Below are 16,663 nucleotides of genomic sequence, written 5' to 3' on the forward strand. Positions count from 1 at the left end.
AACCGAGCTTTATTAGGTGGATGTCGTCATCGCCATTAATAGTTTAGTTATTTTATATCGGTATTTTTTTTTACAGAACTGAATTATTATATAATAACGTATTGGAAGTGATCAAAAGTACAACGTAAACAAGACGTCAAAAAGCATTAGATGCAATTTTATTTCTAAATAAAATTTTTAAAATGCTGAGATTGCAAAAATGGAATCATAGAAGACTTGTGAAAAATGAATTGAAGCAAAGATCTAAATATAAACGCTCGTACGAAAAATAAATATATTTATAGAATTTATCGTGAACTGATAGAAAGAAAACATACATGAGTTTTAATTGTGTTATTACATGTTATTTATAAATCAAAATATATTAAAATAGAACTTAAAAACTACGTCTGTTTTTATGAAGAACTGGTATAATGTTAGTAAATAATATTTTTTTAAATTAATACAATATATTTTTAGTAATGAAAATTGTTTTACTTAAATATCAAAAATTCTTAAAAACGTCAGAGACGTTTGATGAGATTTACAACATAAGGTATGTTTATTCAACACTTTATTTCTTTGAGAGACTCAAAATCACTTGAGTATTTTAATGACAAACAGTAACAGACAAACAAACGTTTCCCTGTACATTGATATAAAATCGCTTTATCATTTGTTTAAAGTAAGACTCGACTTGACATTTTACATAACTGTTATAATTGTTTTTATGGATTTTTAGGATTTGATGGTTTTGCAACAATTTTGTTTGATGTTTGATTTCGTCCTTTCTTCGTCGTTGCATTCCAAGGGTTTACAATTAGAACTTTCTTAAGGCCGTCTCTATTTTTTGCTGGAGGTTTTATAAACCCAGTGGCGAATTTGCATGTTGCATCGCACTAAAAAGATTAAAAATTATAATACAAAAATATAAACTACTTGGTAGAAGGGCTTTTTGTGGGTAAATATCACCCACGCATCAGATAATCTACCCCCCGACAGTAATACTTGGTATTGTTGTGTTTCAGTTTGATAGGTGTGTGAGCCAGTGTAAGCAAGAACAAAGGGACAAAATATCTAAGTTCCCAAAGATGATGGCGATGTAAGTAATGGTTAATATTTCTTACAATGCTAGTGTTTGCTATGGGCGGTTGTGACCACTAACCATCAGTTGGCACATTTGCATGTCCGCCTACCTATTTCTTAAATATCTTATACTTATTGGATTAGCTTACGAATATCACTTATATAAAAGTTAGTAAGGTAAGCCTGTAAGAGTTAAAAGTTTCCTATCTTATTTAAGGAGGTTTGGTGATTATTCCACCGCACTGTTCCAATGATGGATACATATTGCAGATTTTTATGTGTCTGTTGCAGGTTTCCTCACCATGTTTTCATTCACCACCGAGAACGATATGAATTATAAAAACAAATTAACTGCTGGTGCTTAGTTGGCTCACAATTTTCGATTAAGATTCATGTAAGATTCATGTATTATTCACTAGACTATCTTATTTTTGGCATTAATATGATTCCAAGCTATTTTGTAATGTCAATGTTCCCGCCAAAATGGGCCTGCACAAAGCCAAGCCAGCAAATGTGATCTGTCAATAGGTTGTGCTTATTTGGAACAAAGTATTTTTATTATTTTAATGTGTCAGGATTTTTCGTTAGACATATCATCATTAATAAGAGCTGACTGCGCTGATGTGTCATTTGTCCAATCCGTATAAAACATCTGTTATTTGCGTTACCTGTTCTTTATTGTAGAAATTATTCTTGTTTCCACCGCAACCAGAGTATAATCTTTTCTTACAGACCTTCCAAAGTGGATCGTAATACCATCTCCCAATTGCGCCAAAGCAGAACCCATAGTCAAAAGACAAACTGCACCATTTTGGTCTTTTGTCTGAAACACCAAGTATTTATTTACAGTTGCCATATTAATATTACAATATTTGTGTACTTTATAGTGGCTACTCGTATAGTGGCTACGTGTAAGGCCGCAGAACCGGAGGTCCTGGGTTCAAATCCCAGTTCGGGCCAATAGACAAAAGTTATTGAGGGTTTTGCGTCGAAAATTATTAGTAGCAGCCCGGAGTCTGAAATCTGGAAGTGTGTAAAAATTAATTATATTATAATTTCAATTAATTTTAAAATTGTAATCACAAATCACAGTTTAAGAACGAAATATATTAAGTAATTGTAAGTATATGATTAAAATAAAAATTACATTTTGCATCTTCCAAGATCCCTTCGTTTAAGAGACATTGACCCGAATCGACACCAGAGCAATATTGATTTCTGTGAATCGCTCAGCGTGTCAAAAGCACGTTCACGATTTAATCAACCTAAACCCTGTTACCCTTAATCACCGAACTGGTTGCGAAAATTGGATGAAAATCTTTGTAAATATTGGTAGACTTTGTGATCAATTTTATAATGACATTTACTTATATTTTTACATAATAAGCTGTATTCCACAAACGATTGGATTTCCTTAGTATAAGTAAAGTCGAAATGACATTTATATCTCTTGATGGAAACACCGTCATATTCATTAATTTACCATAATACCCGTTATCCGTAGCCTTCTCATTCATGAATATCAAATCAATGGTTGCTTCTTAATTACGCTTCGTAGGCAATTCTACTACCCGTAAGTATAACGAATTACTATAAGTATAAACAAAACTAAAAAAATAGTATAAGTATAACGAGTTACTGGTGGTACGGCTTTGTGCAAGCTCGTCTGGGTAGGTACCACACTCATCAGATATTCTACCGCAAAACAGCAGTACTTAGTATTGTTATGTTTCGGTTTGAAGGGTGAGTAAGCTTTAAAAAAAGAATGATTTTCGGTATATAGTAATAGGCTTATGGTATACTAATTTGGTTAGGAGAACTTCTTATTCATTAGTTTTTTTTTTAAATTTTTAGCACTTACTGGATTGACCGGATTGGCTTAGACATGTCGTCAAGCAGTCTCTATTAGTATCAAATCTGTTTCCATTTCCTTGGCATCCTCCCCATAGAAATACGGAACAATTTCGATCAGATGGTTCGTAATAGTACATGGGGATTTCAGATCGACATGGACCAATGTCTGGTTTTAAGAGACATGTTTTATCGATAACTGAAAATAAGCAATAATATTAACTACAATGGGAACGTTGGTGAAGTATTATAATCAGTTATTGAAGGATAAATTTTGATATAACTTAGTTGAAATGATAACTTGTTTTTCATGATAATATCCGTATATCCGCAATGAATATTTATTTTGTAAGAATAACTTTATACCATATTTTTTATTTTATTTAAAACCTGTTGATAAATGAAAACTTAGCAAATTTGCCTAAATATTTTTATAAATTATTATCAACGCCTACGATATCTCAAATACATATGTATGTAATAATTATCTGACTTAGTATTGTGAATATACCACGAGTATATTATAAAAGTCCACCAGTCATTTATTAAACGTAAATATCAATTTAAAGTTATTGCATAAAGATAAATATATTTTAGTGAAAATTAAATACCGATCGGCTGATGCACCGTCGCCTTTGTTATTTCTTCCTTCAATGTATTATAAACTATTTTCGCTTTTATATCAAAAATGAAAAATATAATAAAGTAAAATAAACGTATCCAATCGAAATGTAAAAACATTTTTACAACGAATATTTTTAAATATCAAAACACGAACGAAATTGAATCACTAGAAAATCACAGTAGTAAACTAACATTTTTATTACAATATTTTATGCATAAAAATATTATAGTTAATTTTAGCGACTTTGATAGAAAATAATATTATACGTATATATTATATGTACGTAGCCTGATATGAACAAAATAAATCTGCAATGAAATTATATTATGTCTTTATTTTTAAAATATATACAAATTCAAAGAGCTTCAGTTAACTGTTATGGGATACGAATTTTAAAAAATCTCGCTTGCTAAGCATTACACAATCTTTGTTCAACTAGTTGACTTAGACCTTCGTGAATATAATAGATAAACATAGCGGTAAGCGTTCAATAACGTCACACCTTTTAAGATTACTTTTCAGAATATTATTATTTTTATTACTTTATTCCAAATTTATTTGGACAGGTACTGGACTTTAGAGATTCCGCAATTAAACGAACCCACCACGCACGTTAAGATCTGTTGAAAATACCAAGCTCATTTGCAACACAATAGTCATTTGAAAAATAAAAACGGAAATGATAAAGAAAAACATTCTATTATAAAAGATATATAAAATCTTAGAGTATAGTTGGCGAAACATTTGTATATAAGGTATTGATATATCCGAAAGTTTGCTTGTTGACCTTCATAAAATAAAACAGTAAGAAATAATGATGATATGAATAATGTTGTGCTCCTGGCTCATGTGCGCCTACAAACAAAGGTACAATCTCAGGATTATAGTCAGATGAGATGGAAATCCGACACGATCGGACTGGAGATTATGAACCAGCTTTCCATTCGTTTCGAGGCATGGTAACACTGCAAAATTTCTTGCTGATTTCGGATGAAGCTACAGTATTTTTTTTTATAAAATAGGTAAACGAACAGTAAAATGGGCCATCTGGTACTTAATGGTCACTATCGATGCCGTGAGAAATATTAATCATTTTTTATAACGCCAATGCGCCACCAACATTGCAAACTAAGATGTTATGTCCCTTGTGCCTGAAGTTTTACAGTCTCACTCACCCTTTCAACTGGAATCTAACATTACCAAGTATTACTATTTACAAATCGGTCCATCTTTTTAAGAATATAAAACTCATTAAAAAATATTTTCTATATAATTTTATTGGTGATTTCATTTAGTTTAAATACTCGCTCAAATCGATGTTTTTATATCTTTTGCCTTTTAAAAGTAGCGGCTGTTTTATGCTGCTACAAACAATTACTCTTTATTATATTAAAATCAGTTTTATAACAAAATTTGTTGAAACATTGAAAATAAAAATGAATAGACTTTTTTTTCGTCGAGGTTTATTTTTAATTTAAAAGTAATTTAGGGAAATAGGAGAATCAAAATGAAGGTCATTTCTAAGAATTCTTTGGAATTTTTGACAAAAGTAATTAGAACTTTTAAACAAGTTTTTATATTATGTTATAATTTTAAACTTTGTTTTTATGAAACTGATATTCAAATTAGAATAAATGTAACTTAATCATAATTCGATTCTAATATACCTCATACCACGCCTATTATATTCATGGGTTGGATGTGCCTTTATTTCGCAAGTTTATGGCGAGAATATGCGTAAAGTGAGCTTGTTTGGGTTGCATTAAGATCTTTTTCTTCTCTAGTACAAAAAATATATAGTATATATTTTGTTTTGTCTTTAAAAATAATATTATGAAATATAAATAAATAAGCAAAGTACTCTCTGCCATTTTTAATTCTTTCTTTTTTAACCGTCTTCGATCGATATTTGTTTAATCTTTTAAATTGATGATTCAAACTACGTACATGATTTTAGTGTATTCTGACTGCGTTGTTGGTCTAGTGGCTTGATGTAAGGCCACAGATTCGAAGGTCTTGGATTGCCATTCCCAGACCGAGCCGGTAGAAGTTATTGGGTTTTTCTGTGAGAAAATTCTCAGTAGCATCCCGGAGTCTGGAAGTTGGAACTGAGTACACTCCCGTGCCTTGGAAAGCACGTAAAGCCGTTGGTCCTGCGCCTAAACTCTTTCCGGTCATGTCAGATTGCCGTCCCATCGGATTATGAGAAAGAGGGAACAGAAAGGGCACCTGTGTTTCCGCACACACTTGTGCACTATAATTTATCCTACGCAGTTCGTTTATCTCTCTTGAGTTTGGCCACTGTGGTCGAAATCGTTCTGGAGGACATTGTTATTATATTTTGTAAAATGAAATGAAATTTTAAATCTAAAATGGTGAAAAACACAACAATTATAAATAATGCTTAGTATACAATATTAATATATAGATAATAAAAAAATGTGAAGTTAGTTTTTATTGATTTCATTTGATAAAAAAATATATTATTAGTAAATAGCTAAACAATTTATTAAATACATGTTTCGCCTCAGCAGCATACGCTCAGCGAAATTATTTAAATTTCAACAAATAAACTTCTGCAAAACTCGAACGAAGCTTAAAGCTCTTTAACTTTACAATACATCCATAAATTAGCTGTGACGACAAAATACTAACGAAGTCTCCCAAACTCGGTGTGCAAAGATGGGGCTCTTCTCGATTCTACTGAAATATAAAATAACGTACACTTGCGACAAATAAGTGTTTGCACAGAAGCTATTGCAAATCTTTATCATTTTGAGAATATTAATAACATAAAAGTAAAAGTCAGACCCTATTAATTTCCCAGTGCTGGACTAAGTCCTCCTCTACTTTTGAGAAGGACTCGAAGCTAATTTCACCATACTGCTCAGATGCAGTTTTGGTTACATATCTGGCAGAATTTTATCAGACATGTAGGTTTTCCTGTCCCCTCCCTCTGTGGTTAATATTTATCTCTTTAAAACGAAACTATAATCTTTTTTTACCGTTTAAAGTACCACATACCTCATCATCAATTGAATGGAGTACCAAAAGAAAAAAAAACGCCGACAGTCTTGTCTTAAGTGTATATCCCTTATTCGATGCAAGCTACGAACTAAAACCTTATTCTATGACGTTTTTCTAGCACTAAAACTCAATTTCCATATGTATTCGCGGTATGAAATCCAGAATAGCTTTTGCAGAGATATATTTGCATTGTTAATTGTGGTTTTCCTGGAAAGGGAACTTCGGAGACAAGACCGCGTGTTCCACTTTTGGGGAATAGGACGGTTTATTTGTATATTCAAATTTTAAATGCTGTAGCTATTTATTGTGGTTTTACCTGAGAAAGTCATCTACAATAAGTTTCAAAAATAAAAGGAACATTCAATTGTTTCTTAGATTCATGATAAAATATCGCTTTAGCTTCGAGAAGCTTACAGATATTATTAACTATGATTGCATTTTTTATGTGAAACTTCTATTGGCGCACCTTGGGGGTAAGTATCCCAAGACGGAAAACGGTATATCGCTCTCGTATACCGTAGTGCTCCTCGCCACTCTCTACGTTATGTATGCTTGACTCTTATATTATATATTCGTTGTTATATACTATAGGAATAATAAGAAAAATATATTATATTTACTTTATTTAGTTTATTTGATTAACAACCACTTCCGATGTTTCTCGTCTGCACTGCCTCATTTTCTGAATAATTGATGAGACAGAAATTCTTAGAATTTGTTTAAAAAAATATATCGTTATGTTAGAGATTCATGTTAAAAATAAGGTAAGATATAGGTAAAATATGTCATGAGTGGGTGGAACCTACCCAGACGGACTTGCACAAAGCCATACCAAATGAGGTGATCTATATACTTAGTAATTGTGTAACTGTTTGTTTCCTAAATAAATAAAATCAAATTAAATAAAACTTACAGTTCAGTTTAGACAAAATAATAATGAAGTAAAGTTTAATATTTAGTGTATTTTATTTCGTATTCAGAATAACGGGACAATAAAACAATTCGAATTCTGTCAATACGGAAATCCGTCCAACACTCAGGACTAAATGCCGGGAACAGCGCTATGCAGCCAGCATTCTCTCGGCAAATCCCCCAATCGCAGACTTCTCAATCACAGCCCCGGGAAAGCGGGATTGTACAAGATAACTATTCAAACCTTTTACGCTTCGAGCGTTTTATTTAAATGTTTATCTCGAGGTTGTTCGTATAAACTATTATTCGAATACGTTTTTTTTGTTCATTTATTTATAAATATGTCAATCATTTCTCAAACTATTACCCGTCCTGGCTTCGCACGAGTTGAAGGTGATTTACATAAAACGTTTATATATATATATAAATCTACCAAAGCTCTACCACCAGTTTTACCGGTGGTAGAGCTTTGTGCAAGCTCGTCTGCGTAGGTACCACCCACTCATCAGATATTCTATACAGCAGTAGTTGTTATTGTTGTGTTCCGGTTTGAAGGGTGAGTGAGCTAGTGTAATTACAGGCACAATGGACATAAAATCTTAGTTCCCAAGGTTGGTGGCGCATTGGCTATATAAGCGATGGTTGACATTTCTTACAATGCCAATGTCTAAGGGCGTTTGGTCATGGTTACCACTTACCATCAGGTGGCCCATATGCTCGTCCGCCTTCCTATTCTATAAAAAAAAATATTATGTTGGTTTACGTAGCACGCTATTAAAGCTCCCAGTCAGCATGATTGTATCCGACATTTTTACCAATCATAGTTAAATTTCAGCCAATTTACACAAAACATAAATTAATTATACATCTAAACCTTCCTCATAGATCATTCCGCCCAATTTCAGAAAATCCCTTTAATAGTTTTTGATTTTATCGTGCACAGACAGACATTCAAACACGATGGGGCACTTTGTCTTATAATAAGTAGTAACTTTTTCATATGCCTACATAGCTAATAAATCGTTACGTCACAGGAATAAAAATGCAAATCTAACACAATTTTAGAATAAAGTCCTACCAAGAACCAGCTCGGTCAGAAAATCATCTTATTACATGGAATAACATAGATAGATTAATTTCTTTTTTCCTTTTCGCTTTACAGACAACCTTAGTCAGTGCGTTAAAAATTATAAATAGTGGTATTCATATTTATAAATATAACCTTTTTAATATACATAATTATATGGTTATATACGTAAATAAATAATTTACAATCATATACATACAAATATATAAACTAACTAATTTATACAATAGTGTTATAAATTAATAAAAGAGATAAATGTTTTTTTAAATTGTTTAATCGTTTTTGATTGGCGAATATGTAATAGTAGATAATTCACAAAATAATTGCCTGACTGTTAGAAATGTTTAGTCTTGTGTACAATCAAACTAAGTTTGAAATTGTAAGATAGACGCAGTATCACGCTGGGCTCAATAAACACAAACTTCTCCTTAGATAAGAACGAATTGTTGGATTATATATTACAGTGGTACAGGAAGTTGACTTGTAGTCATATTCCTTACAAGAATAACTTTTGCTACCAATCAAAGTTTGAATTTATCATACAATATTTATCATACAAACAGCCTTAATTATATTCGTTGCTTAGTTTTTTTGTTATGCATTCTTTTTGCTCTTTCTGACATTATTGATCTGACATTCGAAAGAAGAAGACACATAATTGTTTATTTAATCACCCGCTTAACAACGCTTATATAAGGCCGCAATGAAAGAGAGAAAGTTATTAGCGTTATATTTGATATTAAAAAAAGAATTGTTGAATAAACCAAGAATATCTTATAAATGAAGTATGATGTTGTTTTGGGTAAAAGAGATAGAAAATGTAGTTTGCGGCGCTGGTGGTTGGGTTACTATTCAAGTTTTGATCGAAAAGCAGCTATTACGCAATTTAAATTTGACATAGTTCCAGGTTCAGGTTTGGAAACGTGAGGTCGCTCCAGTTTTCTTAATTAACCATCTTTGTCATTTCGATAGAGTATGTAATCAAGGACGAGATAAAAGGAAGAAATATGTCTTTTGATTTTGTGCTATAATGTATGATAACACCATCATAGTATTGTTGTTCAGTCGGTGTGGCATTATTGAGAATACGAAAAAAAAAACTTTGTATTTTCATATTATAGTTTAAAAAAAAACACAATATATTCTTCAAAATAATTTATAAGATATGGGCAAGGAGAAAAAATAATACTGTCAGTCGTTTTAAGGGGCGTCCGGGTGAAATCTGCAATGGTTCAAAAGAAGAGATTTCAACATGAGGTCTATGTTGACAAAAATCATAAAACAGGAAATCCATGATGTAATCCGAAAGATCCAAAATATCTCCGCCGACTATCGCCCCCAGGGAATGCCTCTAGGGCGTGCGGCACACTCCGTCAGGGTGTGGTGCGCCGTACGACCTATTCATCTATGACAACACTAATATCCCAAATGTTGTAGGCTTTGTGGCTGTGATTGACTAAATCGCTTACTTAGTCAAAACGGAACATATAAATCAAACTATTGCTATTTGGCAGTAGAATAATTGATAAGTTGGTGATGGATCAAAAGCCCTTTAAAAAACCTAATATCTTCCACCTACCATTTGATAACATTGAACCATTTTTATAAAGATCGCCTTAACTTACTTGACGTGTTTGGCTTGAATTCTTATTTGAATTTGGAACGCTCCAATAGTATTTGTGCCACCTTAACTATTTGTATTTTCAGGTCAGCAAGAGACCATATACAAACACTCAATATTGTTGATGTATGTTTATAAAATATATATATTTTTAAAAGCAATAAATCCGTTATATAAATAATACATTTCAAAATAAAATCGTATTCCATTGAGGACCGTCTGTTGAATAAAATTCAAGCGAAGTATTCACGCAATACCCACACAGCGGAAGCTGCGGCGGCAAACTATGCGACGGGAAGGAGCTCGTGATACCACAGATTAATAGCTAAACAGATCAGCAGTATTTACCTATCATTTGATAGTGATACTTGTATTCGAAAATCAACTTTTTTATTAAATTGTAATTATTTTGACGAAGCCTGACCCAAATGTGGAGCAGAAAACTCGAATCAGGTCGTGAACAGCAGGTAATACTCTGTTGGAACATAAAGAAAACAAAAAAAAATTATGATTTCGTTTTATTTTAATAAAATAATTTACGATTTTTTTCATTACCATCAATACGTCTTACATTATTGTAATACAGAGATATACTTTAAAAAGTAATATTTTATTCAGTACAGTCGTTCTCTGTACGAAGATACCCTGTGTGCCCTACAGGGAACCAACTCATGGACTATGTTTGTTCATTAGAGGTTTAATTTGATTTTTCTAGCGCGCCCTAATTGCGTTGCTTTTATAATCTTCTCATTTATGCGAGGACGCGGGCCACAATTAGTTCATGCCATTTGTTTCGCGTTGCTTAGCTTATATTTTTTATTTACTTTCGCTAATTCGAAGTAAAAGTTTTTTTTAATGATAATACATGAATAGTGTTTAAGTAACTTTTCTTATATTTTATTGCTTTCTGTAAGAAGGCACAATAGGAGATCGACTATACCTACCTATATGGTTAATTGTGATAATCTGCGGTAGCGACTTTAGTACTTTCAATTCAGAGTTTAATTTTCAACACATTCTTTATGTATTTATCAATCATAATTTATTTATTTTTAATGAAAATGTATACTAAAACAAAGTCAATGTTTTCACTAACGGGTGAAGTGATTCATGAGGGTTCGTGGATAATTAAGGCGATTTGTAAATTGGTTGAAATATGACGATGATCGCTAAGGAAAAAGTCATACCGTGGGAAGCTTTACTGGCAAAAAAAAATAGTTGTATGTATCACGATAATAAACGTTTTAAGAAGACCTAAGGGTCTAGAATAACTTTTACTCGTGCGAAACCGGGATGAATAACTAGTATAAAATATAATGTTAGTAAATACGTTTAGTTACTAACATTATACGCAAATATCGTTATATTTGCTTGTCAGAATTACCACAGAAAAAAAACTTGGATTTAAAAAGTTTTTTTATTATATTTATCATATTGGTTTTTGATTGGACAATTTTCTGACTCTCCCTTGTCGCTTAAATATTTAAGGAATTGATATGCAAATAGAAATTTAATTTCTGTATTTATCTTACTACTGCCACATTTAATGTTTTTCAAGTATTATTAATATGAAAATCAAAGTATTAATTTAATAATATACATACATATATCCTACTCTATTGCTCTTTGACATAACTTATCAAACTATACATATAATAGCTGATCACTGTGTACATGGAAGATATATGAGTAGAACTATTATTGGGGGGTCTTTATCAACGTAGTAGGACCCAAAACAATGATTTTTAGAATTTATTTTATTTTATTTTTCTTCTGTTTTGTATTTTTGGTGCACAATAAAGTATAAAAGAAAAGTAAGTGTATTTAATAAGACCTTCTACTTCTACGGTAAACGGACCACTTGATGGTACATGGTCACCATTGCTCATAAACATTAGCGCTGTGATAAATATTAACCATTCTTTACATGGGCAATACGCTACCAATCTTGGAACCTAAGATGTTATGCCTTTGTGCCTTGTAGTTATCCTGGCTTCTCACCCTTTAAACCGGACACAATAATACTATTGCCTTTTGGTGGTATCATATGTGATGAGTGGGTGGTATCTACCCAGATGAACTTTACAACTCAACTCAACCCGGAAACCAGAAATAGAGAGTCAAATAATGGATGGTACAGAGCCAGTTATATATTTTTTTATAAATATGTTTTATATCTGCAATTAGATAACTAAGTGCCTACTCTGTCCTGTCTTTTCGATTTTAAATGTGTTTGAATTATTTAAATAAAATATATCATTATTACATTAATAGCACCAAGTTCTACCACAAAGTAAACTGATACACTTAAACGATAAATAAATAAAACAAATTTAAATACTTCATTATATCAGTGTATTACATTAAATATTTACAATTTTTCAAATTTAATAAAATCTTAAATCAATACGGCTATAATAATATTCATTAAAATTAATGAGATTAAACTTAAAAATTATTTAACGTTATAATTAAAAAACGTGAGAAAATTACAAAGTCGTGAATTAGGTACATATTGAACACATTTAATTTAGTATTATGGTAAAAAATGTTAAATCTATATTTTAATAATTATAAAATCTCATCTAATAATAATGGCGATAATTAACAGCTTCTTTATGCCCCAGTGCTGGGCGAAAACTCCTTGAGGAGAGGAGGAGGCTCAGGCCTCCTTGAGGAGAACGCTTGAAACTAGTAGCGATAATTAATCATTATTAAACGTATTCTATTATATTTTTGTCGCTCGCTTGCCTTCATGTCTATAATGGGCTTAGGACCAGTCACGTCTCCTGTCTTGAAGTCTTTTATATTTTTAAATAATAGCTTTACTGTCTGCATAAAAAATTTCAAAATAAAAACTACATATTAAGTTTAATAAATGTTAACAATAGCAAAAGTGGTTTGTTGAAAAATCTAACTAAGAAGGGCTTAATAAATTAACAAAGTTCTCTACTTTCTTGTCACACTATCTTATTACACGTGTCATCGCTCAACATCAACGATTTGATGATTTTTTGTATGTTTTTAATGTTGACTTGTATAATATATTTAATTTCTCAATGTAAAAAATATTTACTTTACATAATGTCTTTGAATTAATTTTTTCAATACATTGGTTACGTTATAAAGATAAAAAATCAATTATCGGATAAACTGTTAAGAATTAGAGACACAGTACATGCTTAACAACATAGATATCCGATTAACTAAAATTACACGGTCACTCAGGTATCACTCAGGTGAGTTCACACAGTAACAATACAAAGTTTTGTGTAATGATAGAATAATTTACAAATAAATAGAAGGTTCCCACTAAATAAGTATAGACAATACATGTTAAAAAATTGTTATGTTTCATTGGATGGTTCGTAGTATCTTTTAATTGGCCTTAGATGTTTCTGTATGATAAATAATTAAGAACAATTCCACCCCAGCTGATTCCCTTATGAGATACATACATATATTTCAAAAAATTATTGAATGTAATAATGATTCCCAAGTAACACTTCTTAGAGATTTATTGAATAATACATTAATTGGTACTTACAAATACTTCGAAACACTTATTTAAAAAAATTAAAAATGAATTATAAGTCTTAATTTGTAATATTTGTAGGACTAAAAAAAATACGGCAAAATATTAATAATGAATATGGCTCACTAGCAATGTAATAGTTATATAATCATTGTCTTTAATACCTCAATGATATCACATAATATACGACTATATCAATTCTTGTGACACACATCTAGTGCTCAAATAACATAAAAATATAACTCTAGTACTCACTTCTTTAATATTTTGAAATAATCAAGATTTATATTTTGAAAAAACACTGTTTGAAATTTTCAAATTTTGGGTTGCTTCTTTGGATTACCTCAACTTGGAGTTTTGAACCTAGGACCTTGGTATCTACAGATATCTAAACTAGCGACTAAGCCAAAGAGTAAGTGTTATATAAAACACAAGCTCTGTCAGAAGCAGTCTCGCCCGATTAATCTCAAAAGATATATTTTTTCAATACGAGCCGTTTGCTAATTTCAAAAACGTATATAAACATATATTTTAATGAGCTCCAAACCTTTTCCTCAAATAGGAGGAGAGGCCTTAGCCCAGCAGTGGGACATTCACAGGCTGTTACTGTTAATATATATAAACATATTTACTTGTTGTTATGTACTAAAGTAAGTGACAGTTTCAGCTATTTCTTAAACTGTTTCTTAATGCATTACGAAACAAATTCTCCTCTTAAAAAGCACAAAGTATTAATGGTATTATAGTTAAGCTGTAAATTAATAGTCGATTTTACATTATATTTATAATAATTTAAAATACAAAATATTCTAAAAAGAGAATTGCTATTATATTTATTTTCTGGATCGATTGTGAAAAACTACATTTATAAGTGTTTTATTCGATTGCGATTAAGAAAGCAAATCAAATATCCTCACGATATTTTCGTGCACCGTCAAGTACGAGATGAATTATAACCACAAATTAAGCACACGAAAATTCAGTGATGCTTGCCCGGGTTTGAACCTACGATCATCGGTTAAGATTCACGCGTTCTTATCACTGGGCCATCTCATGCTTCAAGATCAATATAATATATAAGTTATTATGAGTGTAAATTATTATTTCTATTTCCTACATAACGAAGCCAGTATTAAAGGGTTAGAAGTGATATCCAAGCGACTTTCTACTTCGACCGCGAGATTTGTGAATTAACAATTAATACGTGAATTGAAAATTAAAATCCATTTTTATATCACATCTTTAAGTTATTTTATAAAATATACAAGCTATTTAGATTTTTGATACAATATATAATAATAATAATATTCTGGGACATTTTTCTCACACACGGCCATCTGATCCCAAATTAAGCTTGTACAGAGCTTGTACTATGGAAACCAGACAACTGATATAGTACATATATTATTTTTTCTTTTGTAAATACATACTTATATAGATAATTAATTACACTCCGACTCAAGAGAAACAGACATGTTCATACACACAAATATCTGGGAATCGAACCCTTGTGGGTTCGATCGGGTTGGGACGACCCTTCGTCGTGAAAGGCAAGCATCCAGCAACCACGCCAACCAGCTCGTCAACTATATAAATTAATATATTCTTAGTTCTTCTCACTATTTCCCTTAGATATGATTTTAACCTCGTATTGAACAAATATATAATAAATATATTATACATAGAGTATACCAACGTTGACAGATGAACATAGTTATTCCAGAATATTTATATATTACAGACAAAACAAAATTTGTTTAACAATTCGCCTAAGTGATAATTGTAAAAAAATACTTTACTAGACTCCCATTAAATTTGATGAATATAATATATGGGAGAATATTTCACATGTTAGTCTTGAGATAATTCAGTGGTTGTAACGCGTGAATTTTAAACGTGATTGCAGTCTCAAGCCCAGGCAAGCTCCACTGATTTTTTATATGCTTAAATTCTCTCATATATTATTTATCCACTAACCCGCATTAGAGCAGCATGGCGGAATAAGCAAGCCTTCTTCTCAAAGAAAAAAAAAAACATTTACATAATGTTATTTTAATTTACTTTATCTAAACAAAATGTAGTTTTTATTTTGACTAACAATATGTAAGTGGAATGCTTCTTATTAAATAAATTTGAATTAATATAATTGAATTTATCATGCCAGGTTTTATCTAGTATTCTAATTAATATAAGGTGTACGCGAGTGAAATGGACTTTTAAATATATATATATATATATATATATATATATATATATATATGTTATGTAATTATTTACAAGAACAAGCTTTATTAATGAGTGTTTAAAAATTATATATATATTAGTTTTTTTTGCATTAACTATCTTACAGGCAACAGTTATCTTAGACATAAATTTTCTGTTTTCTTTTGCAACTGACGTTTCGTGTTCAGGATGCGAATTTATAGTATCAAAATGTTTGTTTTTTAAGCATTTAATCAACGGTGTATTTAATTTATATTCAATCGGTACAAACAATTTTTTTATACAATTTCCTTTTAATTTATGAAATAAATTTGTATTTTAATTTTCTAAATATTTGGTGACTTTTAAAGCAATTCTTATTCAATAATAATAATAAAAATAAAGTAACAAAACAACTACGTATTATATAACTTATTAATAATATGTGCAGCTTATGTAAGATTCAATATTTAACAAATATATCATTATTTATTATCTAAATTCGTCTTTCCTATCTTAATAATATAATTGTTATTTCATTTACCCACCGACCAAAGAAATGATAGCGTTTTGGTCACTCTCCTCGTCATAATACGAAAATTGGCTGTTTAATTCATCGTCTAGAAGACCATAGTTTTCCCCCATCACCATCATGGGTAGAAAGACTAAGAACAGCAGCAGGATCCAGTTCAGGAAGCACATGGATGCACCACCACCAAGAGTTACTGAAAATCAGAA

At 30.9% G+C, this 16,663-nt stretch overlaps 4 protein-coding genes across 6 annotated transcripts in view; 2 read left to right on the forward strand and 2 right to left on the reverse strand.

Annotated features, from left to right (window-relative positions):
* The window catches only part of LOC126773060 (transmembrane protein 135-like), a 29,334-nt gene extending 28,940 nt beyond the window's left edge, over positions 1-394 (forward strand). For all 3 annotated transcript variants that reach the window (XM_050493697.1, XM_050493699.1, XM_050493698.1), the window contains exon 10: positions 77-394. In XM_050493697.1, coding sequence (XP_050349654.1) covers positions 77-128 — 52 coding nt within the window. In that variant the 3' untranslated portion in view covers positions 129-394. The remainder of the gene's footprint in view (positions 1-76) is intronic.
* Positions 1-16,663, forward strand: part of LOC126773077 (putative cysteine proteinase CG12163) — a 328,371-nt gene that overhangs the window by 101,662 nt on the left and 210,046 nt on the right. The window lies entirely within an intron of this gene.
* On the reverse strand, positions 323-3,727 carry LOC126773073 (BPTI/Kunitz domain-containing protein). Its single transcript, XM_050493718.1, has 4 exons — positions 3,528-3,727; positions 2,927-3,115; positions 1,734-1,888; positions 323-878 (listed from the first exon to the last, which is right to left on the reverse strand). Exons 1-4 carry the CDS (start codon positions 3,655-3,657, stop codon positions 708-710), a joined length of 645 nt encoding a protein of 214 aa, XP_050349675.1. The 5' UTR covers positions 3,658-3,727; the 3' UTR covers positions 323-707.
* Positions 16,428-16,663, reverse strand: part of LOC126773068 (uncharacterized) — a 113,174-nt gene continuing 112,938 nt past the window's right edge. Inside the window, exon 6 of the mRNA XM_050493710.1 lies at positions 16,428-16,650. Within this exon, the coding sequence (XP_050349667.1) occupies positions 16,466-16,650 (185 nt within the window). The 3' untranslated portion in view covers positions 16,428-16,465. The remainder of the gene's footprint in view (positions 16,651-16,663) is intronic.

Source organism: Nymphalis io, chromosome 13 (assembly GCF_905147045.1).
Source record: "Nymphalis io chromosome 13, ilAglIoxx1.1, whole genome shotgun sequence".
In the NCBI taxonomy this organism is placed as follows: Eukaryota; Metazoa; Arthropoda; class Insecta; order Lepidoptera; family Nymphalidae; genus Nymphalis; species Nymphalis io.